The sequence below is a fragment of the Lampetra planeri genome, chromosome 8 (genome assembly GCF_965212315.1).
Source record: "Lampetra planeri chromosome 8, kcLamPlan1.2.h2, whole genome shotgun sequence".
In the NCBI taxonomy this organism is placed as follows: domain Eukaryota; kingdom Metazoa; phylum Chordata; class Hyperoartia; order Petromyzontiformes; family Petromyzontidae; genus Lampetra; species Lampetra planeri.
Window position 1 is genome coordinate 7,101,194 of NC_136114.1, and position 25,444 is coordinate 7,126,637.

At 42.6% G+C, this 25,444-nt stretch overlaps 1 protein-coding gene across 4 annotated transcripts; it reads right to left on the reverse strand.

Annotated features, from left to right (window-relative positions):
- Positions 1-7: 7 nt before the first annotated feature.
- On the reverse strand, positions 8-21,370 carry GAL (galanin and GMAP prepropeptide). 4 transcript variants are annotated; one of them, XM_078596813.1, is made up of 6 exons: positions 21,283-21,370; positions 4,630-4,713; positions 4,059-4,113; positions 3,515-3,592; positions 1,293-1,370; positions 8-355 (listed from the first exon to the last, which is right to left on the reverse strand). In XM_078596813.1, the coding sequence occupies exons 2-6, from the start codon at positions 4,711-4,713 to the stop codon at positions 294-296; spliced, it is 357 nt and encodes a 118-aa protein (XP_078452939.1). In that variant the 5' UTR covers positions 21,283-21,370; the 3' UTR covers positions 8-293. The 4 variants fall into 4 exon arrangements, with proteins under 4 accessions (XP_078452939.1, XP_078452941.1, XP_078452938.1 ...); XM_078596815.1 differs by lacking the exon at positions 21,283-21,370 and adding an exon at positions 6,657-6,878 and having other exon boundaries at positions 3,515-3,589; XM_078596812.1 differs by lacking the exon at positions 21,283-21,370 and adding an exon at positions 6,657-6,841.
- Between the last annotated feature and the right edge of the window lie 4,074 nt (positions 21,371-25,444).

Here is a 25,444-nt window from a genome sequence, read left to right on the forward strand (position 1 = left end):
ACCGCGGTTAAACTCCACAACTACATGTTTACTTGGACGTGCATTCTTACACGGGATCGTGGCGAGCTAAGCGTAACAATATCGTGCTCAGCGACACAGACACCAGCGCCCGACTGAATAATACATCTGGAACACGACACACAGACGAATGGTAAGAAGTATGCATTTTTTTTGAGAGCACAAACGGCAGCTAGGATAATGAGACACTTATTAATACGCTGGCCCATATATAAGTCTTTAGCTTATTATACACTCGGTGCTTAGATGGGACGAACACAGGCGGCGGTTTGGGATCAGGGCTGCCGCGGGAGATCTTCGAAGAAGTCTTCTGGCATCGTGCTCAGTCCTCTTGCTTCTAAAGAATGTAGACGGACAACAACAACAACAGCAACAACAACAACAACACTCGAATGATCCAAGCAGTGGCGGAAATGGGGGAGGGGTGGGGGAAAACGCCTGTGCATTTTTGGTCACTTTGAAAGTGCTGAAGTTGTAAGCGGTGCAAACACAGTGCCGAGATGACTATCGTCACATCGCCATTTACACGTGACCCTGTGTGGACCAGGTCACCTGCATGTATTGAATATGCAACCGTTGCATCAATTTCGACTTCTGGGCCAGGTTACTGACAGAGGGGTGTGCTCACAAGGTGGCTGTCAGCACTGTAGTAGTTTGGGAATAACTGACAAGCACGATTATTTAATACATGTGAGTGAGTGATCCCCCTTAATGTCTCTTACATCCCTGACTGCATTCAACAGGATCAGAATCGTTCTTTAGACTGGATATGAATAAAAGTTTCGGTATTTTTTCCCCAATGTATTCCAATTACACCATTGGCATCATCATGGGATGTACAGTTCATTTTAAAATCTTACAGAGCAGTGCATGGTCCATGTGTCAGGGAATGACTTTGCCTAAAAAATCCATCGTATAGATTTTTACACTTCACAAGCAACTGGTTGGCTGGGCCAATGAAGTCAAAACACCTCAGGCCATCGCCTGGCTCAACTCAAAAAACCGGTTTAATCGTGGATGACTAAAAACCCGGATTCAAGCCCAGGATCTCAGCAGTGCCGGACCAGCACTCTGACCTCTGAGCCACCCCAAAACCACCAGATAATTAATGTAGGCATTTGCTAAGCATCACAATCGGGGATGATACAAAATTCGAATGGCAGCCAAAGCACACACGAACAGAACATTCTATTGGGAAAAATTACGTTGGTGACACAAGGCTTTAATTAAAGATAAAAAGCCATAGCTTAAAGGTGAGCATGGATTGCACTTACCTTTCATGTGCATGTAATTAAGGTAGTCGATGATGGCACGCAGCACATCTTCTGTCGACACCCGCAATGGCTTTTGTCCTGCCAAGGGCACACAGGAAAATATTACCAACCATACCTGCATATAAGAACGCTGCCACAGCGGTGCAATGGTTTTGCGCACTGGACTTGCGATCCAGGAGTCGCCGATTCGTTCTCTGGGCACGTGCAGTTGAATCAGTTGTGCACATTTATTCAATCCCCTCGCCTCTGTCGACCCAGCAGTGTAAATGGGTTCGTCACGGTTGGTCGCATGTTGTCGATTAAAGTGTGACGTGACCAAGCAATTGCAGGGATGCACCTTTATCTTGATTTGCAAATATAATACATGCGTGACTTATTCTGTGGCAGTTTTCAGCACATTATTATCTTTTATTATTTTAAAACATTATTACTGTATTAACCCGCATGGGGCTGATATGTGAGCATTGGAGGAGCGATGCAGTGGTCATCACAACGTGCTCTGAACCAAGCGGGCCGAGTAAGTTTCCCGGCCATGCCTAAGGTCAAGTGGAAAGTGACATCTGAACTGGTCCTGGGGCCCCAACTGCTTCAGTAGCCTGCACTGCGCAGCACGGCGAAGTATGGTCAAACAGGCCCCACGACAGACGTGGCGTGGGAAGGGCTTTATTCGGCAGTGGATTTACAAGAAGGCGATAAATTCTTCTTATGGGCAGTTCAATGGCTTGTGGCATAAAAAAAATACACCTATATGAAATGTCTGGCTTAATTATTATTACGCGATGTATTGATAAAACACTTTTTAAGTGATTGCAGATAAAATGTATCCAGTGCATTGACGCAATAAAACGTAATCCATAAATACAAATCACACGAAGTGCAGTCACGAGTGATGATTAGTGCTGCTATACAATGTCTACAGCCATATAACCATGTCCACTTTTTTGCGATAGTTATATATTAAATAAACAATGTCAAAAATACATTGTTCGGGCTTTCCATTTCTTTTTGCTAAGGTTATACGAATATTGGAATTGCAAAGTTTGATTTAAAAAAAACATTGAAAACAATGTAAGCAAATACAATTTACTCCTCTAACGAACACCAATAATGGTAAAACTATCATCTGATGGCCTTCGAGTGTTGCAAACATTTGTTAATTTATTAATTTAATCAACAGTCTGCAGGCTTACATATGCACACCAGTGGGCTCTAACAAACAATTGTTGGTATTTCCATGGCTGTATTCTGCACCATCAATCCACTCTCCATTGAGAGTGGATTGATGGTGCAGTGGTCAACACACTGCGCTATCCACAAAGGGATCCGAGTCCGATTCCCGGCCACGGCTCACATCAATGGCGTGCGAGCGATTCCTCAATTTGCTGAGAAGCGAATTCACGAATCTAGGACACGTGACAGCCTCGGCACAATCGCCAATGACTGCACAAAACTCAATCATTTCAATATTTGGTTCTTGCCTTGTGACAACCTTGGGGAGATTATTTTTGCACTTTCTAAACTAACTCCATATTATCAAGTACATATCAGAGCACAATATAGAGGACCGGATCGGTTAATTGTGACGCAAGTCAAATATTTCGATTTAAAGCTTTCGTGACTGCAGGGATTCATCTTCTTGGTTCTTTCGGTAAAATCACGTAGAAGGGAAGTAATAAAATAATAATCACCTGAGGACGGCTGCTTGCGTTGTGGCCGAAACGTCGTGAGAATAATTGTATTATGTTTTATTTTTATTATTTTATTACTTCCCTTCTACGTGACTTTACCGAAAGAACCAAAAAGGGGAAAGTCAAATAGTTACACGGCCCGATTGGCGTAATATGTTCATATTAAAGACCAAACAAGGTAAAGATCCCTGCCCTCCGACGACCACGGAGTGAATGGGTGGGTGGGACTGAGGGGCGGGGCTCGAGCCCATGGAGCCGTGCTGGCCATACATGGAATCAATCTCCCAGCTCGGCTTGGGTCCGATTTCCTATAGATATAGAAACATACCGTGAGTGCCCAATGAATGGACCTGGCTTCTTGTGCCATCTTACTCTGCAGGCAATCCTCGACGTGCAAAATACCCGACTTACGAACACCCGCACTTACGAACCAGCTTCCGTGAATATTTAGTTTGTTTGTTTGACATCGACTTAAAACGAAAAAAATCGCACTTGCAAATTTATTTGATGCAGCTGTGATTGATGCGCATTTACCGAATGTATTGAAGGTTTCCTCAAAGGCCGCACGCTTGCCAGCCAAACCGTTGAGAGTTCGATGCTGATCCATAGCTGCTGCAGATACACGCATGCTTTGTGTTCCATCTCATCACAAGGATAGTGCCGTGCTTAGGCTGTGCACCATCACGGGAAGAAAACGGATCTCATGGTGGCGTTAACATGACATCCTCACGTGCCGTTGGAGCAGAGGATCCTCCTCCTAACGATATGAACTCGAAACATTAAAATGTGCGCGAGATTGTAACGTCTGCGATTTCACTCTTTCAGTAATATTCAGCCCCTGTATTTATTGTCACATTTGTAAAATATGGATGGTGATAATGACCCACGATCATCCAGCTTGCTTGTCGTTGGCTGTTGAGGACACTGTGTTAATTGGGTGATTAAGGTGTAAACCGCAACTACAATTAGCACAATTGGCTACGTACAGTGCAAAAGAAGTTAAACATACGTGCATAGGTGTGCATGACTTCTACTTAATTTGTTACATTTCTCGGTTGAAAGAACGTATGCTACTCACTGGGACCCAGCAGATATCCTGCACTGTTCAGCGTCCATCCTCTTTTCTCCTTTTCCTGATGGGAAAAAAACATGTACAAGTTCAAAAGTGACAGAGAGAGCAGGTGGAACATTTGCTAAAACTGTCCATTCATATTCCTTGCAAGGCTATGTTTATGGACATTTAGCGCAAGCATTTTCAGCAAGCGTTGTTAGCAAATCAGGAGTGGCAATCAGCAGCATTCGAAATGGAAATGTGTATGTCCCAGTATAAAACCTATTTATCCTGCAGAAACACCACAGCATAGGAATATGAAACGTTGTGAAAGTGGCAGTATACGTTTGGTGTTCTGAGCAGTGGCGGTATGGTGTACCGTCGTATTTCGGCCCACTTCAACCACTGCCAATCAGCGATTATGACACATACCCACATTAGCAATGCTGATCTCAAGTGTCAGACTTCAAAATATTTCTGCACGTATGGAGAGAAGCAGTGGTCGAGCGATCCAAAGCCAGCTTCTTCGCTACGTGTACTAGTGCGACCTTGTATCTGCGTCTCTGTGTAGTGTGGGGAACGAGGGTTCTCAATTTACCGTCAGAACCATTCCGTGAGATTCTGCGATTGCCGCCAACACCAGGAGAGCGAGGCAAATGAATAGTCTCGGACTGCACTGCATCTGCAAACAAGTTGTATATGTTGATTAAACAGCAGACATCCAACGTCTAACAATACACCTGGGAATTCATGAAATGTAAAAATACATTTTGTCGCCTTTATTTAAACGTACATTTAAAATTAGTATGCGAATGCCATAATTTAGTGGATGAAATTGTGAGCAATTCATTTCTAAAAGTTTGAATGTAACCTATAGTATTCATCTCATGTTATTACTGTAATGTTCATTTTAAAAATACTGATAACTCACTAACCAGATTCTTTAAAAATTATTATTTCCCAATGTTAGTTTTAAGTTTCAAACTAAATAAGATCAACGCCCTTAATTTACCCAAGGAAGCCTCACAGAGTCTCAATCCTCTTTTTCAAGAGGTTTCTGCCAAGTTTTCGCACTACGGGTGATGCTTCTGCTATGTGCAATCCAAATGAAGTAATTTGCAGGTACCTTTTTCTGCATTGAGGTGTTTGACCAATGCCAATTACATTGTATGCATTTTTAGCTATGGGAGGAAACTGGACAACCCAGAAGAAACCCATGCAAAACAAAAGGAGAACATACAAACATCCACACAGAATCATGCCCGAGTCAGGAATCGAACCCAATTCCTTCTTGCTACAAGAAACAAGTCTTACCTATTACTCGCCACCCTGCCATCCTACTAAATTGCAAACTCTGTAGTCGATGACGTTACGACGAGATGCAATAAAACATTATTGCAGCCAATATATCGTAGCCACTGAACTGTACCGTTAATGCAAATGCATAACTTTCTGGCAAATGGTTACAAATTAAAATTTGCATTGAAAATTATACACAACGGTAAATCCACTTGAACAAATTGACGGAATTGCCTTCATATATTAATACACGCATATTAGAATAGTTTCATAGTCCAGAAACAAGGATTGTTTCCATAGCTAATCTCATGCGCCTATAACCGGTAGTGTTATGCACATCCTTGCCTGGTAATAACAAAAACGAATAATCTTGGTAAATTTGACCACTGAAAATATAATGCAGATGTCTTGAATTTTGAGGCAGTCCGCATTTTATTTTAGTCTGTTGTCATGACTTTTCAGGCAGTGTACCTGAATTATGAGACATCCCTAAATAGCTCATGGGCGCCAAGGTGGTGAGATGTTAACTACCTCGCCTGGTCTACAGGAGGTCGTGGGTTCGATTTCGACCCTGACGCCTGTATATTTGAAGTTTGCATGTTCTCCCCGTGGTTGTATGGGTTTTTCTCCGGGTCCTCAGGTTTTTCCTTTCACATTTAGAAACATACGTTTAGATTATTTGGCCGCTGTACATTTACATATGATCGGCCACTTCAATGAGGTATCATGTGACCACGTCGCTTCTCAGTGGGCCTTAACAGTTAAAATAAAATAAAAAGTTAGTTTAATAGCTATTTTATATTATTTGTCCGGTAGAGCGTAGCATCTCACCTGTTACCATACACATTATGGCATTTACGGGGAAAAAAAATCTTATTTTATCATACTCTGACAAATACAATTACAATGTGAAGACATTTCAAATACATATCTCTGCTATGGGTTTGGAGCATCGGCACATTTATCATGCACACCATTTTCAACACATTTAGTTCCAAACGAGAGGGTTATGTTTTGCTGACATTTTCTATCATAATCGCATATTGCAGCATTAACATCTTAAAGAAATAAGGAGATGTAATAATTTGGAAAGTTCCAAAGTGAAAGGTTAAAACATCTAATATATATAGTAGTTAGTATTTTATGTTTTAAACTTAATGCATGAATTTCAAGTAAATATAATGTAATTTTTATACAAAAAAATGTAAGTGATAAATGTAGACTATTCTTACAACAAATGCAGCTTCCCAAACACATTCGTATAAGCATACACATTAAAAACACAATCATAAAAAAAATACATTTGTAACACAGTAACGTTGGTACCTTGAAAATGTACTGGGTAGTGAAGATAGAAAGACGTCGAGACAGTTTTTCGCGAGATCTGCAGACTTGAGCGAGCCTCTACAACTTGTTGTTAACTTTTCTGTGCTCTAGCCCAAGAGCCAGTCCTACCCATAGCGCGCTCGCTCACTCCCTGTGCAAACAACACCACCGCCACAAAACTGCACGAGGCAAGCAGCCGGGTCGCCCAATATATACTCAATACGTGCACATCCACCCAAATATGAATACCGCGCAATTTTCCGTTTGGCGATTTAGGCGGAAAATTGCACCCTCCCTTCCCTTACCCTTCACCATCCACAACCCACCCCCAGCTCCCTCCCACCATCCCCTCGTTCAATTTTTGTCCCCCCCCCCCCCCACACCAATCCTCACCCAAATTGCGCTCCCTACAGCGGGGACAAAAGGCGCGTTGCTCGGCGTCAAATTGTGATGACTAAACTGCGTGTGCACTCGTCCGTAATTCCGAAGTGAATGCAGATGTAATTTGCCTCGTAATTACTTTTGATTAACGCACCATTTAGCACCATGGTTACAGGAACGTCGCGTTTTGAGGACTCGCAATCTCGAACCTGGTTTCGGAGTTTCATTTTTTTGGATTCATAACAGGGCGGTCCTTATATGCTCTTTGGATACCTGGTCGCGTTGCACCGCCGTCACACCTGTACTTTTGGGAGCCCACCTGAGCAGTATAGAGATGGAACTTATTTACTACGGGGGCAGAACTAAACAAAAAGAGTCATCTCCATCGGCAGGTGCGCAGCACGCCACACTTAGACCCGAGTCATACTTTCAGAAAAATATCAGCGGGGTCACAGTATTCCCAAAGTTGTCGAAAATATAGACCAGAGCCAAAATTATCACGGTCAGAAACATTTCAATACGATATACTTGCAGAACCGCTGGACTGAATGAATAAACTTTTGTAAAAAAAAAAATTGCAACGGAGACCAGTAACCAGTGTCATAACACAACTCAAGTGGAAATGTATCTTCAGAGGAATAAATAAGTGCTTAATGCAATTGCGTTCCGTCAACTCCACGTCTAGTTCGCGTCATGAAGTGCGGCATAAACGTGCGCATGTATATCGTCGGAGCGTTTTACAAAACCCGCGGAGCACACAATTATAGGAGCTTAGAATGATTGGCACGTGCCCTGGTGCAATGCAATGAAATAGGCCCCATGTCAAATCTCCCCCCTTCTTAACAGCCCGCCACTAGAACTTCTCCGGACCGTGCGGCCTGGTGCAGATGCACTGCTTGCACACTCCATAGCGATACCACTGACATGGTTAAACGTGCTCTGTATGAGATACTGAAATAATATCTTATTCGTTTTTTTGGGGTCATATGCTTCACCGCCCTGGTCAGTGCGGATTGATGAAGGTAGCAGATCTTGTCACGTCTGTCGTTGAGTGCCTGACTGGTATGGGTGACCCTATTCAATACAGCTCCACAGGTTCATGGGGCCTTCTAACGTATTTGCTATGAGAAGGCAGTGGCCCATCGAAATATTACTGCAATAAAACAAGGCCATTGTCATCATCATCATCACAATCAATCCAGTGCAGGATGAAGCCCTCCCCGATCTCAGGTTGGTAGATTCATTGCGCAGTGAGCTCATCACTGCTTCACCATTCCACTCCCCAAAATGTTTTATTTTGTATTTACCAAAATAACAATTTATATATTTAGATCACGTAATTATATAAATGTGTCGTTAAACCCGCCACCACCCGACACAGCCAACTAGTAAGGGTTGTCACGTAAACAGAACATGCCAATTCGTCACTAGTACAGCACACCGGTGTGTTGGAGAGCCAAGGCACAACATTTACACTCTGAGTACGACGTTTCGCCAGTAATTACAACTAGCTTCATCAGGCGACAGAATGATGCCAGCGTCTACATTTTTACAACTGAAAAAAGAATATAATACAATGAGTTTAAATACTTTAGTCTATACTATAGAATTAAGCCTGCCATATTTAACACATGTTTCCTGAGTGTTATAGGGCACCACGGTGGTGAGATGTTAACTACTTCGCCTGGTATACAGGAGGGCGTGGGTTCGATCCCGACTCTGACGCCTGTATATTTGTAGTTTGCGTGTTCTCCCCATGCTATTTAGCTCAGTGGGCCTTACCTGGTAAAATACAAATAAATAAAATAGTATAATACTCAATGTTATATGTCCCTGTGACTGTACTCGGATTAAGGTCGAAAGTCAAATCAGCACATCATCACTCTGGGATCATGACATCAGTACCACTGAGTCGGTCGTCATGTGCAGTTATCATTATGTAAAGACTCACCCCTGTCATAGCAATGTGGAATTTTCACAGCTGACTCAGGGTTATAAACAGGAAATGAGCACCAATCCACGCTAGCTTGAATATGACGTCTCTGACTTTTAAAAGTGTGTTCAGTGTGTCTGACCTATGAAATACAATGCCGCATATTATCTAAACGCTGCCACTTTGAGGACTCACAATCCACAGGCACAATCACAGTCCAGATTGCAAGGTTTTACTCTCGCTCTCGGTGATTGAATGCGAGGGCTAGTGCCTTTAAGGCGACACAATGCGACTTGATTTTATATCGGGGTTAGCCATATAGACTGCACATGGAAGGCACGCCAGGCAGGGAACTGCATATTATAATGAGACAGGAAACCATGGAATTAATGCAAACAAAGGTAATGCACATATTTGCCTAAAGATGTAATTGAGAACATTTTAAGCCAACAATTGCTGAACACTCATTCGTCCAGGAGGATTTATGGAAAACACAAGTAAAATCATACAGCAGGACAGTAGCGGATGTTTAAATGCACACGCCACCTCAACCAAATGCAAATGTGAAACCCGGCGAACAGGTACACCACACCACGTTTCTGTATATTCTGTAACTACACAATAAAAATAATGTACACGCATCGTTAACGACATGTAATCCCAGTTCTTAAATTACCGCAATAATGGTTTCCTGTTAAATTTGGGATTTATTTCAACATTCTTCTGACTGTTTATAATGCCTTTCATGGTCTCCAGACCCTTATATGTAGAGGAACTGCTGACACATTCCGGTCATCCTCGCACCAGCTTTTGGCTCGCCATCAAACAAACACGGTCACTGCATCGTGTGCTTTCAGGTGCATTTCTGCGACCATCTGGAATGCTCTTCCTTCTGATATTATGAAGCCAATAGAGCTATGCACTTTTAAATCCAGATTGAAAACGAATTTCTTGTGTTCAGTTTGTTGTCATTCCCCTGCATCTTCGATTAGCACAGTTGGCTACGTACGGTGCGAAAGAAGTTCAACGTAAATCCTTCCATTATGCTCCCAGTCGCACATTAAGATCAGCAAAGGCTGAAATTTTAGTGGATCCTAGGAAGTGACCTCAATTCAGGTGGGGCATGGGCACTAAGCTGTCATGCTCCCTGCAACTTTATTCCAAGTCACATCAGCAATTTTGCCCAAACTTAATCTTTGACATCAAATATATAAACATACACCGCTTCAACTTAGCCTATTCTTGAGTTGGATTGATGGCCAAAGGCTTTTTGAGATTTGATGTTAAGCGCTCGAAGATGTTATCTGCATGAAAAGCTCTATATTAAATGAAATTGTGTTGTGAATTGTACTCCTATCCTCGACAGATATGACGATTAAACATGGCGAACGAATAATGACTTTAGTAAGAAGCCTCAATTGTGTTATTCATATGAAAGGATATTGGAAACTTAAAACAAATCACGTGTTTTGACCAAGAAAAAAATAAAACATATGTAATCAATACATTAGTTTTGACAAGTTTATTCCATACTATAGTTTAGGACAAACAACGACACCCCCCCCCCTAATTGGACAGATGTGTGCAATGGACATAATGAACACCTCGCATTTATCTCACCAATGACTGCTCACGATTGTGTGGGGACCGTAAGCACAATGCAGGTCTGAGACGACTGCTGGTCCTACCATCAAATAATCACAAGGTAAAACTGCCTGTACAATTACACGTATTTCCAAAGTGTATCGTAAAGAACACATAATGTATCCGTGCTACTGTCGACGCAGTGATTTCTACCTTTGTATGTTAACGCGTGCAAAACCCACAAGGCCAGACATTGCAACTAAGTTCATACGTTGGCACAAAGATACACGTATTGAGCAACAACAACAACATACCGACCAAACTTCTATTTTTAGTCAGGGATTGAACATTGCAAGAAATCACCTTTCTGCCAACCCATGACTCAAACGCCTGGTGTTGCTTGTTTGTGCATCATACAACTGTTACCACAATGAGCAGCGACAGTTGTTGTACTCGTAATTTGCAGGATTATAATTACACGCATTCATTGGCAATAATTTTGCTAAACAATGTACAACATCAGCATAAGAATTTTGAGCAAAATTACAAAACAGGTCGCAATATGTGCAGTTCTGTATTACATTATAAAGCATTGATGTGCTTTGAAAGAGAAGAGAGAATTGATTTGTAAAAACCACTGAAATCAGGGTATATCAAATGAACACAACAGAGTTTAAAAGTGAGAGGATATATATGTGCATATATATTAGAAACAAACAAAAGAAAACCAAAAAAAATCGGAACGTGGGTAACACAATTCTATTTCACTTAAAACAAAAGCAAAAGAGGTAGGATTTGGTGAACAACATTTATAAATGTTTTTTTTTCAGCTTGGTTCTAAAGACAGGCAAGGATACAGCTTTCCTCAATCCCAAACGACAAGTGGATTAACAAACATGGGGCTACAAAATACAATATGTATTTTCCCATACAGATGTGCCCCACACGCCCGTCGGATGCAGATAAAAGCTCCCGGACTCTGAACATGTAGTCCACTGTCGGACAAACGGCCACATTCTGGACGCGAGATGATACATTTGGCCAAAGGCCATGCAAAGAGTGAGCAGCAGCGAAGATGACCTTCTATTCAATGTGAGCTGCGACAGAGAGCTAATGTGGGTTTCTCCAATAACGGAGACCGGTACCAAATTCGCGTGCACCCACAAGCGGGTGACGGCGCTGCAACGCGGCCGTCGGCCAATGCCCTCTGCCTCTCGCTGCGGCTGTGGCGTGCGCGGCCCTGCGCAGGCTGCCTCCGCCTAATACCTCGCCGCTGTCCCTCTGCCTGGGTGGGTGGCCCTCTCCCGATTGCTTTCCCATGCTAAAGCTAAAGCTCCGTGGCTGGCAAGGCCCACACTCTGCCACAACAGTCTTTTTTTTCCTACGGCTGATGTGCGTGCAGAGCAACAACTACAATTTCACATTCGGGTGGTGAAGCCAAGACATCAATGGGGCGAGTGAACGTCGATCATCGATCTCCCGGTCTCCAGAGCAACAACACAAGCCACAGCAGTGACAAGAGTCCTATCAACAGTAGGCCCCGCTGCAGATGGAGTCAAAGTGTCTCCGTGCTCAAATGAGCAATGAGGCGTCAGCTCGTTTCTCTTGAGAAGCCCGAGACAATTGTGGACATTCCACACTACGATGACAAAGGGGTCAATCTCCCTAAAGAGTAACTCCTGTTGACTGCTCACAAAGAGGTACTTGCCTTATTGATCTCAGAGAGATGTTAACGGGCGTTGACCATCAACTCAGATTGCAACTCACAGCCTTGTCGAACTCTACCCTGCGCTCTTATCTGCTGCATTTTCTTTTTCAACAACTATGACGGCAATGAAACATGTTCTCGGTGACCCAACGCAGACACTTGTGGTTCAGAAGCTAGTGCCACCATTATGCACATAATACGTCTCGTGTAGGCAAGAGACTTCATCTTGCAAAGTTCCACGCTGTTGTGTGAAAGAGGTGCTCGAAAGTTTGCAATATGTGGTATGTTTGGATAAATAACAAAAAAGCGGGAGTTTTGCCATTTTCATGGTAATGGCCGAACGACATTATTTAAGTGCAAAGTAGCTTTATTATCTCGTGTTGTGTCTAACTCATGATGCAGCAGCTACATTAATGGTATGCACTTCTACCAATGAGTGGCAACACCTGATTTTAGCCAAGGTGGATTTTTTAAAAGTATTCCATCACATTTTGTTCGTCTATCCAAAACATATCTTGCTGTTCAATGGAAATGTTATACGAGTGCTCCAACACATTTCTTTGAGATTGTAATTGGAAGCTCAAATAGATGTCAGCTTACTCTGCTTCTTTACATTACTGTGGATCAAAACAGTCATTGGGTAGATAATTGAAAGTTATTTAAAACAGGTGCGCCCGTTGAGGCTAAGAGTCTCTTTTTCAGGGTCACTAAAAAGTACAACTTACACAAGTAACACGGGATCACAACAAATAAAAAGAACCATGAACAATGAAACATGATTCTAGATTTGAAGTTTTCGTGACTGCAAGGATCCATACTCTTTGGTTCTTTCGGTAAAGTCACGTAGATGAAAAATAATAATAATGAAACATGATTTATACTTAAATTAAGCATAAAGTAAGATACAATTTAAAGTACAACTCCCGTAAAAAAAAAAAACTCACCATATTAATCATTAACAATGGCCCGCACAAGACGGTCGGGTGACCTTTCAGGCAATGGCCATTCTCGGGACAAAGAATGGGGACAGTGACTGACTCTAACTTGGAGATCATACTTCACACGATGGAGCTCTGAGAAAAACGGGAGATTTAAAGAAATGTAACAAACATATGTAAGGTATTAAAATGTAAATGCTGCGGTGTTTACTCTCCAACACACCGGTGTGCTGAACTCGTATCGAATTTTGATTTGAAGCTTTCGTGACTGCAGGAATCCATACTCTTGGTTCTTTCGGTAAAGTCGCCTACGTGACGTCCCCTACGTGACTTTTCCGAAGTAAAAACACCACTCTATTGGTGAGCTCCAGCGGAGCAAAACCAGTCCACAAGGAGTGCGTGTAAACGATTTAATCTGGGTAATATTAGTCTGGGAGGCTAATAGAGTGATAGAATAATATATGTATATCTTTTTTTTTATCATAGTTGCTGACCACAGATCCAAAGATGCAAAAATGACAAGTGGTCAGTAACAAACAAGACAATTGAGGATACAATAGATAAGCGTGGTAAGTATGAAAGCAGACACGGTCATTTTTAATCAACAACATCTTAGATCTGCGGTAATGCCACCATTATTCATGTTTTGTGGGTGCTTTGAGTGTAAAAACATTAATCAAATTCAAAATCAGGCATAAGTGTATGAATGTTGAACTTCTTTCGCACCGTACGTCGCCAACCGTGCTAATCGGAAGTGCGATTAGCTAAAAATGCAGTTCCTCCATCATTTAACAGGGTGGGCATGCGTTATGCACGAATATATTGTGAATGTATGTCGCCAATGTTTCCAGCACACTGATACCCGTTATCAAAAGCGCGCTATGACACGTGCAGCTGAAACAATTAAAACGGGTGATTGCCCCATGTCCACTTTGGAATGTAAAAAAAAACAATTACTCGGGGTCTACGCGCTCTTTCAGCAGGTGCTGCTGCTGCTGCTACGCCACCGGTTAAATGAGGAATGTGCCCACTTTTGTGAGCTCCGCATACATTAGATCACCCTCCCTCCCCGCACGTGAACAATTACCCACCCCCGAATGGAGTTACGTTAAACAGTTGTATTGAAAGGATGTGTCGCACACGGTTCAAATTGGACGCAGCCATCATTAAGTGGTCATCTGCACCGGCAGTCATTCAGGCTGCTTTGTGACTTGGGCAATTTATTTAAATGACGAGTTTTTTTTTCTTCCTCTTCTTTTGCAACGACTAATGAAGTGGTCCATTTAATTTCCAGCACCTGTGAGGCAGATTGGGTTTGACTATGGAATGAGCATCTTTGTTCGCGGGGAAAGGATGGAAATTACACTTTTTGAGATTTTCAAGGAGCTGATTATTTTGCCCACGAAACATTAAAGTAAATGGCCGTGGCAGCGGGAGTTCTCTTGCGTACGACGGCGCACCTTCGCCGATTGTGCCACAGGCGCCACGTGACATTTTAATTGTGGCGACGTTCAGGCGCCACCTTCAAAATATCCACGAAAAACGATGGCAAGCTGAACGGATGGTGAGTAAGCTTCACTCATTAGAGAGTAATGGAGCCGTCAAAATATGTATATATTCATATAATCACAGTCATTTGAACACCTGCTTTCGCGATGAGAAATTCGATGTGTACTTGGTAAACAATTGGCAGCACGTCCCACTGGGGTAAGATGTTTTGCCATGCACAGTGATTGGAACCAATCGATTCCGTTCAGGCAATGAACACAACGCCTTGCTCGCCAAGCACTTCGTTTCGTTGTCACTTTAATAACTATCTGTAAGCAAGAATAAACGAATCAACTCACACCAGGACGTAAATTAATAATTACATTAATTATTTTTCTCAATTATTTTCCAATATATTAAAAGGTTAAATTAATTGCAAATGAAACTCAACCCACCCCCTCCCCATTAACTAAGATTTACGAATACTGGTCCAATCATGACAACACACTCTTGGGAAATCCTTACATTGGTTGAATTGAAATTTATTCACAAAAGGAGCAGTAAAAAAAACCAAAATGAAATGTTTAATTACTTCTGCATGAAAGTTCAACACAGCTGCACCATCTGCTAATACTCACACGACTGCACGATCTGGGCCATAATCCACAGTAAAGTCGAATGCTCGTTGTGGGTAATTGGTTTTGTTGTTATTTGGAGGGGTTACTCGCTCAGGCATCTTCGACGGCGTTCGCAGCCTGCAACGTTGATTGCAAAGGCCGTGCCTTGGTTTGGGTTCCAGTCTAATGGACATTTGTATGTGTTGAACTTCTTTCGCACCGTACGTAGCTAACCGTGCTAATTGGAAGTACGGGGAAGGACAACAAACTAAACAGAAAAAGCTGTTCTAAATAAATGTTTTCAATCTATATTAAAAAGTGCATATCTCTTGTGGCTTACTAGTAATGCAAGCACAGCCCAGTGCCAAACTAAAGTAAACTTTTCATTCTATTTTCATTTTACCAGCTAAGGCCCACTGAGCTATTTAGCTATTTTTCAGAAGCGACCTGGCCACAAATTATTGCTCAACGAAGTGGCTGACCATGCGGACATTTATCGCAGCCAAATACTCTAAACGCATGTCCAATATAAATGTGGAGGGAAAAAAAATCGGAGAGCCCAGAGAAAATTCCACAGGGAGATAGACATGGATATACAAGCGTCAGGGTCGGGATCGAACCCACGACCACCTGTATTCCAGGACGAAATAGTTAGCATCTCGCCACCGTGGCCCCCGAGTGACAATGTTCAGTCACCCAAGGGGTTATCACACCTCGATATGCGATCCAGAGATCGCTGGTTTTATCCTCATCTCCCAGCACGACAGCCAACACAATGGGCAAGTTCCTGAAATTCTCCCTGCACATAACCACCCAGAAGTATACAATGGTGAAGCACATTTGGTTGATTAGTAGGTCACGTGTCGTCGGGTAAAGTGTGTGTGTGCTCCCACCTCTTTCATGGATGTCTGGCCAGAGTGAAATAGTAGGCCAAATACTCTCTAAAGGGGCTCCGTAGAATTCCCATTCGTCAATGCCCTTCCATCAGCAATCGCATGAGCAAAGCAATGTAAGTATTGCACCTATACCTTCACTACCCCTTCCACGTGACTTCCTCGCTTGCATCAACGGGTCCGTGATATTAACTCACAATGGCAGGCCACTGTGTGCCGTTGCCATGGACAAATTTGCCCAGGGAAATTACCCACGATTGTCACGTGTTCCTGGTGCACAGCCCGCAAGCAAGACGCCTTTTTTTGTATTCCGAGTGGATTGTGGCTCCCATGCCTCCACAATAAGTGAATCGCCGGCGCATGAGGCCGAGCTGACCGGCCGTGCTGCTTTTGCAGTCGCTCTCCCTGATCATCCACGTCGCCTCCGAGGCTTCCGGCGTGTTCATCTGCGGGGTTCTCCATCGCCAAGGTGACCAATTTTTGGCTGTTGAACTTCTTCAACGGGGCCCTCACCAAAAGCCCATCGCGAGGCCACGCCAAACACCCACCGCTGCATTCTGCATTGGTGAGTGAACGGCGAGGGTGGAAACTCAACGGGCAATTATTCATTTCGCTACCGCGTGTGTAACGTTGCAACGTCGTGTGGTCACCTATAGCTAATGAGCTATAGCTGCGATACTTTGCCCTTCAGCGCGTGTATGGCCACCGGATAGCTTTCATGTCATTTAAGTCTCGTAAATTGGATCATAATGAATGCCTGATTTTCAACCGGTTGCAAATGATTATCTAATTTACACATGAGGGAATTGTGCATTTCCACTTAAATAGCGAAGGCAATTTAGACTTGGCAGGCTCCATGATTCGTTTGAAATCTGAAACCTGGATATGTTATACACAACTGATTGTTAATATGACGAAGAAGTCTGCCATGAGCCTGTGCGAAATATACTCGCAGCATACGCCTACCAACTGCTGCTGCCGGTCTCGTGGTGCCATGGCTTAGAGCTTCAATTTGGTTAAGTCACTCACTGATACTCAAATAAGCACCGCTCGTTGCAGCTGGCAAGTTGGCCCTTTTATCCTCGGAAGCTTACTCACAGATTCAGAGACGTGGCATTGTTGTACATAGCTGCACTAACTGCATCTTAAAGGAAAAATTCCAGAGGTTCCATAACAATAATTGTAATTATTAAGGTTGTGGATGCCTACGTGCGCTGGTCTTACGTTGGGCCAGTTGAATAGCCTGGCATTGGGAGTCATGCCATTGGACAGTTTGTGAACATTGTCAACTTTATCTCAGGTGTAGGGCAGGACTGGCACTGTGGTGGTCCTGGGGTGGGTCCTGTATCGCATGTTCCTTTGGTTCCCCCAGGTTCACTGGTATGGGAGTGCTTACAGCTCTACTGCCCCCCCCTCCCCATTCAAGAGAAGCTAGAGCCGGGCCTGGTAAGTGGAGGTGGCTATCGCACGGTGAGGTGGCAGTCACACACGTCACTCTGTCTAGTGGCCGGCCATCCTGCCTACCTACCTACCTATCCAACTGCCGGTCTGCATACCTAGCTAGGGGTGAGTTACCTCGGCTGTTAACTCGTCAATGTTCAGTTCTGCTGCATTAATATTACACATGGATGCGATTTCCCCATGAGTGTACTTAACATAAAAAAAATAAACCCGTGAGTATTCCATCTGCGTTTTCAATGTGCACAAACAATACACAGCTGTAACATTTTACTTAGTAATTAGTGATCTGACGCACGCAAGAAACCCATGCAGCGCCATGAAGGAGGTGTCAGTCGGAAGAGAGTGCACCGATTGCTTGTGCCGTCCAGACCCACTGGCAGGTTCCTTTTTTTAAATCCTTTATATTAAGTGCACTTGCTTGCTTGCTTGCTCGCTTACGACTGTGCAAATCTTTCGGTCGTTTTTTAACCCACTTCCCGTGATCCAATCGAGCTGACATTTTGCACACAGACTCGTTGTGCGTGACAATTTATTTTCGTGAAAATTTTTTTCCAAAATTTTCCACTTTTTAGGAAAACAAAAATTCATATTTAATTTCAAATACCAATGTGATAAAAATGAAACTCTTACTCAAGAAAAACAGAAATGAATACTAAAATAAAACCGATGCCACGCATATAAAGGATTTATAGTGAAAAACTTTGTTTTTACGGGTAATTTTATTTTTGGCTCGCCATCGAACAAAGACGGTCACTGTATCGCGTGCCTTAAGACGCACTTCTGCTGCCGTATGAAACGCTCTGCTTTCCGATATTAGGAAGCCATTTCTCCTTTTCAATCTAGATTGAAAACTAATTTCTTTGCAACTGATTTTTGCGTTTTGTTTGTTGTCCTTCCCACGCACCGCCCGATTAAAACGGATTGCTGCATATGGTGCGAAAGTAGTTCAACAAACGTACAGGTGAAGAGCATTCCCTCTTGCCTCAAATAGAAGCCTGGAGAACTGAGTGCACAACATCAATTGGAGAACCAACTCCTTGCAATGTTTTGTCCTGCTCAATAATTGTGTGACATTTTTACAATTTCTATAGCACTGCATCAATGTCCAATGCACACAGTACTTCAATTTTCTCGAGTGGATTTTCCACTCTTGATGTTCACAAACTTGAAGGTTGACTTTTACTTGTATGCCTATATTGAGTGCAATGTGCGTCAGACACCATTAGAACCATTAGCAGCAACATCATCATCATCATCAACAATAGGTCACTGAAAGTTTACCAAGTCAGATCAAACCTGTTTGTTAATCTTGTCGTGAATTTAGTCCACGTCTACATCTTCCTGGCTTGTTGTTGGGACATTTTTTTGGACTTTCCTTACATTTTTGTGGATTCAGAGCCTTTATCGTACCTGGGTAAATTTACTCTTGAACCCGAAAATCCGGACGTGAAAGCTCAAAATCCCATGCCTCCATGATATTTGTAATACCTCTCTGTGACAGAAAAGTTTGCCACTTTTTAAATTACGCAGTCCTCTCCATGTCTCATATGACTTTATCCCGCTGTTCCAATGAATTTCTACCGAAGCTGTATTCCAGTTAAATAATGTTTCATATAACACCCTTACTAACAAGATACTAACAACACCCTTGCTCAAGGGATTATCCAAGTGTAATATTGAAATCGCAATTTGTAATGCAGCATTGTCCAAATGTATATATGTATGTATGCTGAACTTCTTTCGCACCATACGTAGCCAACTGTGCTAAGTGGAGGTGCGGGGGAAAGACAACAATTCAGAAAGCATGCTGTATGTACCTACAGACTGTTAGCATATGCCCCTTCAACTTCCTAGCCAACACCGTGGCAGGTGGATCTCGACATCCTGGAGAATAGAGGGCCTAATTTAGGCATGATTACCATAGGGGTTGTTCGCCCATACCTCAGCACGCTGATCAGTGGCGATGTGTGAAGGTGCGGTGCATAGCCATAAATGTGGCTCCTCTGCATTCAACTCCCCTATGACAATCTCTTGTCGGTCACCCGTCCAAGCACTATACAGGCTCGGCTCTGCTGAGCATGTGAGATCTGACGAGATGCAGCCCACTGCGGGTGATTTGGTCACAGGTGGCAGCTCTTACGACCGTCAAGGAAATCAGATCGCGTCATCGCGCATCCACATCGCACCCCGCGGAGCGAGGCCCGGCTTGCGGTTCCTCCCGCGTCGATAGATGCCCAAAGGTCGCACACCTGAGCGTCTCGTGATGTTGAAGGAAATGACTACAGAAACGGTGATTCATGGATAAGTGGCCTCGTCACACATCCTGAGAATCATTCTCCTTCTGACGTGCGCGCAGTTTGCATGCAAACAGATGTCAACGGTCGCTAAGTGGTGTTCAATTAAAGCCCTTCACATGAAGGTGCCTCCAGTCGAGGTCTTCACGGCCATGGCCAATGCCAGTTAATGCCACCAAACCTTTCCATCAGACCCTTACACTTCTGCTAGATCCCAGAGTTTTTATAAAGTTTGACACTTGACCTCCAATGTTCACTCTTATAGTATCCTATCATCTGACTTGAGGTCCTCACATTGTTCGCTGGCTTCTCTGGGTGCCACTCTAAGCACTTAAAGAGTGTAGCCCAATTGTGAAACGCGTGCAGCCAGAGATGAAAAAAACACGTGGGTGAGGCTGAACAAGATTTTTATCGAGAGTCAATGTGATGTGCCAAGCAACCTGTATTTTGTTTGATATTCGTAATTATATTTAATTCTAGAGGGCAGATCCTTAGAGAAGCGTACAGCCATGCCGTTTTCAAAGCAGACATTTAAAGGAAGCCTGTTGTTGGACATGCACGTGGCTTGTAATCTAGCACTCTGGAGGCAGCGAAGGATTGGTGGATCGCTAAAACTTTATTGTGTAACTCCCTTACCATGGGCGTCGAGATGAGCAGAAGGCAGTAGAGCAAATGGAGTGTCCAGTACAGCAAAGTGGACTATGTGTGTCTCGGCCTCGCTGTGCGCTGCGTTGCACCATTATCCGAGGAGTTAACCTAGCATTCAATAAACTTTCAGAGCCACGGTGAACATCAGACTGCGACGTATTTAATTAATTGAACGAGGTAAAACTGATGGAAAAAAACTGCACAAAATACAGCATCTGTTAATACTTGCAATATCGATACAATGAATGAACACAAGGAGCATCATAATATTGTCTTAGATAACATGAAACTCAACAATAGGTCCTGGATGGACTAGGCACCTACATTAGCACTGAATAGCTATACAAGAGAATAAGCTACTGTGTTAAATAAGGTCACTTCGTGTAATCACCATACTGCAGCCTAAATGTACAGCGCTGCACATAAGAATGAACTGTGGATGAGATACTTCTTCCTCCTTGCTCTCAAGATCGCATGAAAGTTACATGGGTACAAATCTGACTCGATTTATTTAATTACAAGTAACATTCACAATAGTGTAAGTGGCAGGCTTCGTTGTTAATTAGGCCTCATATTAAACATAACAATTTAACAGCATTATAAAGGCTTTTACAGCATTATAACGGCATTCCTAACATTATAACAGCATTTCCAGTATTATAAGAACATTAACGAACTTACAGACAATGCTTCTTAAAGTCCCACAATGAACAGATGCACCTGTCTTCACTGAGACGCTATTTTGTGCCTCCATTTTGTACTCTGTGTAATGGCTGACACCCTGCCTCATGGTTTAGAGAATCTTAAATCGTCACTTCCTGGTCACGTGACCAAACTCAACTCCATATCAGGAAATTCCTGTGTACGCACACCCCCATACCTGCCGTGAGGCAGAACAATGTGCCACCTGTTTCCATCTGTACAGGGGATAGAGCATTGTCCCCTCACGTGTGTGGGTTTTCTCCCGGTGCTCTGGTTTCCTTACACCTTATATACATTGGCTAAAAACATATTTTAAAAGTATACTAGCATAAGTACCCGGCGTTGCCCGGGTGAAAAATATATTTCTTAATAACCTTACATAATAAATAAGGCGATCTAAACCCAATAACGTTGTTTATGAATAATGGTCGCGAAAGCCTACGTGTTACAAATTGACTCACTTTACTTAATAACCAGGCTACAGTCTACATTATAGACTGCCAGTACACCCACACAGCTTAATAACCAGGCTATAGTCTACATTATAGACTGGCAGTACGCTCAGCCAGCTTAATGACTATTTGTACAGTCAACATTTAAAAAATCGATTCTTGGCGCGTCGTGTTTAAAAGTAATGACACAGTTGTTTTTTCATCAGAAATGGTAATTGTTGTGGTTTCACGCTTGAACACACCGGTGGGCTAAAGCAGTGAACTATTAGTCTTTTATGAACGTGACACTTTTTTACTGATTGGCCGTGTCGGGTGGTGGAGGGTTACAACACATTAATAAATAAGGCGATCTAAACCCAATAACGTTGTTTATGAATAATGGTCGCGAAAGCCTACGTGTTACAAATTGACTAACTTTACTTAATAACCAGGCTACAGTCTACATTATAGACTGCCAGTACACCCACCCAGCTTAATAACCAGGCTACAGTCTACATTATAGACTGCCAGTACGCTCACCCAGCTTAATGACTATTTGTACAGTCAACATTTAAAGAATCGATTCTTGGCGCGTCGGGTTTAAAAGTAATTACACAGTTGTTTTTTCATCAGAAATGGTAATTGTTGTGGTTTCACGCTTGAACACACCGGTGGGCTAAAGTAGTGAACTATTAGTCTTTTATGAACGTGACACTTTTTTACTGATTGGCCGTGTTGGGTGGTGGATGGTTAGAACACATTAATAAATAAGGCGATCTAAACGCAATAACGTTGTTTATGAATAATGGTCGCGAAAGCCTACGTGTTACAAATTGACTAACTTTACTTAATAACCAGGCTACAGTCTACATTATAGACTGCCAGTACACCCACCCAGCTTAATAACCAGGCTACAGTCTACATTATAGACTGCCAGTACGCTCACCCAGCTTAATAACCAGGCTATAGTCTATATTATAGACTGCCAGTACACTCACCCAGCTTAATAACCAGGCTACAGTCTACATTATAGACTGCCAGTACACTCACCCAATTTAATAACCAGGCTACAGTCTACATTATAGACTGGCAGTACGCTCACCCAGCTTAATGACTATTTGTACAGTCAACATTTAAAGAATCGATTATTGGCGCGTCGGGTTTAAAAGTAATTACACAGTTGTTTTTTCATTGGTATGTAATGTTTGAAAGTTTTCAGAAGATTTTAAATGTGTTTTCCACCCGGGCAACGCTGGGTATATCGAGTTTATACCACAAAGTCGTCGCTTGACACGGGTGGGGTGTCGAGGCCTAGTACCGTGCAGAGCCTCCGGCCTCGCCTAGATTGCCCAGCAGGCTGAGGCTGGGTACCGGGGCCGTTACCCCCCCCCCCCCCCCGCGCTACAATAATACTGTCTAATCGCTATAATTTTATAATCTACCGAGCCTATAATAGTAATTGCACACATTGTGGTGGGGGGGGGAGTGAAGAGGACGTGAAACTTTGATGAATTTACCTGAGAGTCGCGTGTTAATGCGTGCGCATATTTTTTACGGGAATTAAAAATGGCGTCCACCCCGCAGCGAATGCGTCGTTACCCGTTGCCAGGGGCAACCGCCGTGGAAAACCAAACGGACCAATCGTGTCTCGCAAATCCCTCACATTTCGTCCAATGAAACTGCGTATGGTCCGGCGACACACAGACAGACAGACACACACACAGACACACACACAGACAGACAGACAGATTTGCGATTTTATATATATAGATAAACCCAATGTCGGAACCTCCTGAAAAAAGAGTCCCATGACCCAGCGTCGTCTCCCGGGTAATAAGAACATATCCAAATAAACAATTTCCAAATGTTATCTCCACAAAGTTCAATTATTTAAGCTACGTTATCTCTAAAGTCATTGTGTAAATATCAATCTTGCAACATGGTATGGTTTCGCAATAATTAGTTCAACACCCATTATGTTAGATATTTAAAGCAGTAATTACACAATTACTGTGTCATTACCTGTTATTTTAAAGGAATCCAGCTGAATTAATGTGAGAGGTCTTACTCAACAACTGACTGAACAGACATGTCATCAATTACCTCGTAATTACACACTCGTTATCCTTTGTTACAATAATTAGCACACAAAATAGCCATGCCATGTAGCTCAATATTAACCAGCTAATACATTTTTCAAGTGAAAGGAATTGAAGAGAGTGGAAGTGATAAAGGATAATCGTGATGCTCTGGCGCTCGTCTCAGATCGATGGTGCTTCCACGTCGATCACTGGCCCGAGTGTGATGGATGACCAAAATACTGAAAACGGGGTTACGATATTATACCAGGAAAGGCTGTGTGTGAATCTTTGGTCGTGGCTAAATCTGTTGTAGGTCACGACACTTGCACACGGTTTAACCAATTTTTGTGTGTGTAGTTTGTTGTACTTCTGCCAGCACCTCGGATTTGCACGGTTGGTTCCATACGGTACAAAACAAGTACAACATACATACGTGTTACAGCACAATAGAAGTTGTCACTATAATACATGTTACCAGCCTGCCATAACTCTCCCAGGTGAAAACTTCACAACTGACGCTACACAAAATAAGTATATATCCACGTGCCAAAAAGTTGAGTTTGCAAGCTACCGTTCCTCTATAGCTTACTGTAAATTTAAATCAATTGCATTGCAGTATCATGTGTTAGAAGATGGAAACGTGTGTTGATAGGCTGCTGATATTTCAGTGAGGTGTGTATCTCATTCTTAGCGAATGAAAATGATTAAGATTGACAATGCACTATATTTGCATCTGTGACCCTTTAGGAAAATAAGACAATTAAGAAGAGGTTGTTGTATAATTACTTTAGCTATGACTTCATATATAACATTGTTTTCAGGCTGTGCCTAAAACCAGGTCACTCTGCACATATACATGAAGGAGATGCAGCATAAATAATGTTTCATCATGATGGTGAGAAAATGTGAGGTATTGCAGTTTTATCGTGGCGTGAATGACTTTTGGTGTGAATATTTCATTTCAGAATGTACTATTTGATACTTTGCTTTTCCATCGAAGTCGTCATTGTTAACAGCAATGCACTTTGATGTAATCTTTGCATGAAAATGGCTATTCATAAGAATCTAGGTTACTTTTTGAATCATTCTCAAAACCTATATAATTTCTTTTCTTATAACCATGCTTGTTGGAAATCCATTGAGATTCAACTGGAATAAATTACATTGGGGTAATTATTACCTCAAGATAATTAAACGATTAATCGCTTGCAAATGCAGGTATCTTGACACCCTGACCCCTATCCCTCCCACTGCCACCTCAACGGCACATATATATACATTTTATGAATTTAAAATAGAGCTCGCACGATATGCTGGACTATTGTAAATGTTATCGACCATAAGCGGCACCATGGCAATAAGCCAAAAGGACACGTCAAAGGTCAAAAATTAACCCGTAAAAACAAAGTTTTTCACTATAAATCCTTTATATGCGTGGCGGCTAGAGTCCTCTCGTCCTCTGGCTTGAGATGGCTGCTACCTATGGGTCAGATGATTGCCTGCCACCATTAAGCAATTGGTAATTAAATATTTTAAAAAAATTCCTAAAAAGTGTAAATTTATGGAAAAATTTTTTCACGAACATAAATTGTCACGCACAACGAGTCTGTGTGCAAAATGTCAGCTCGA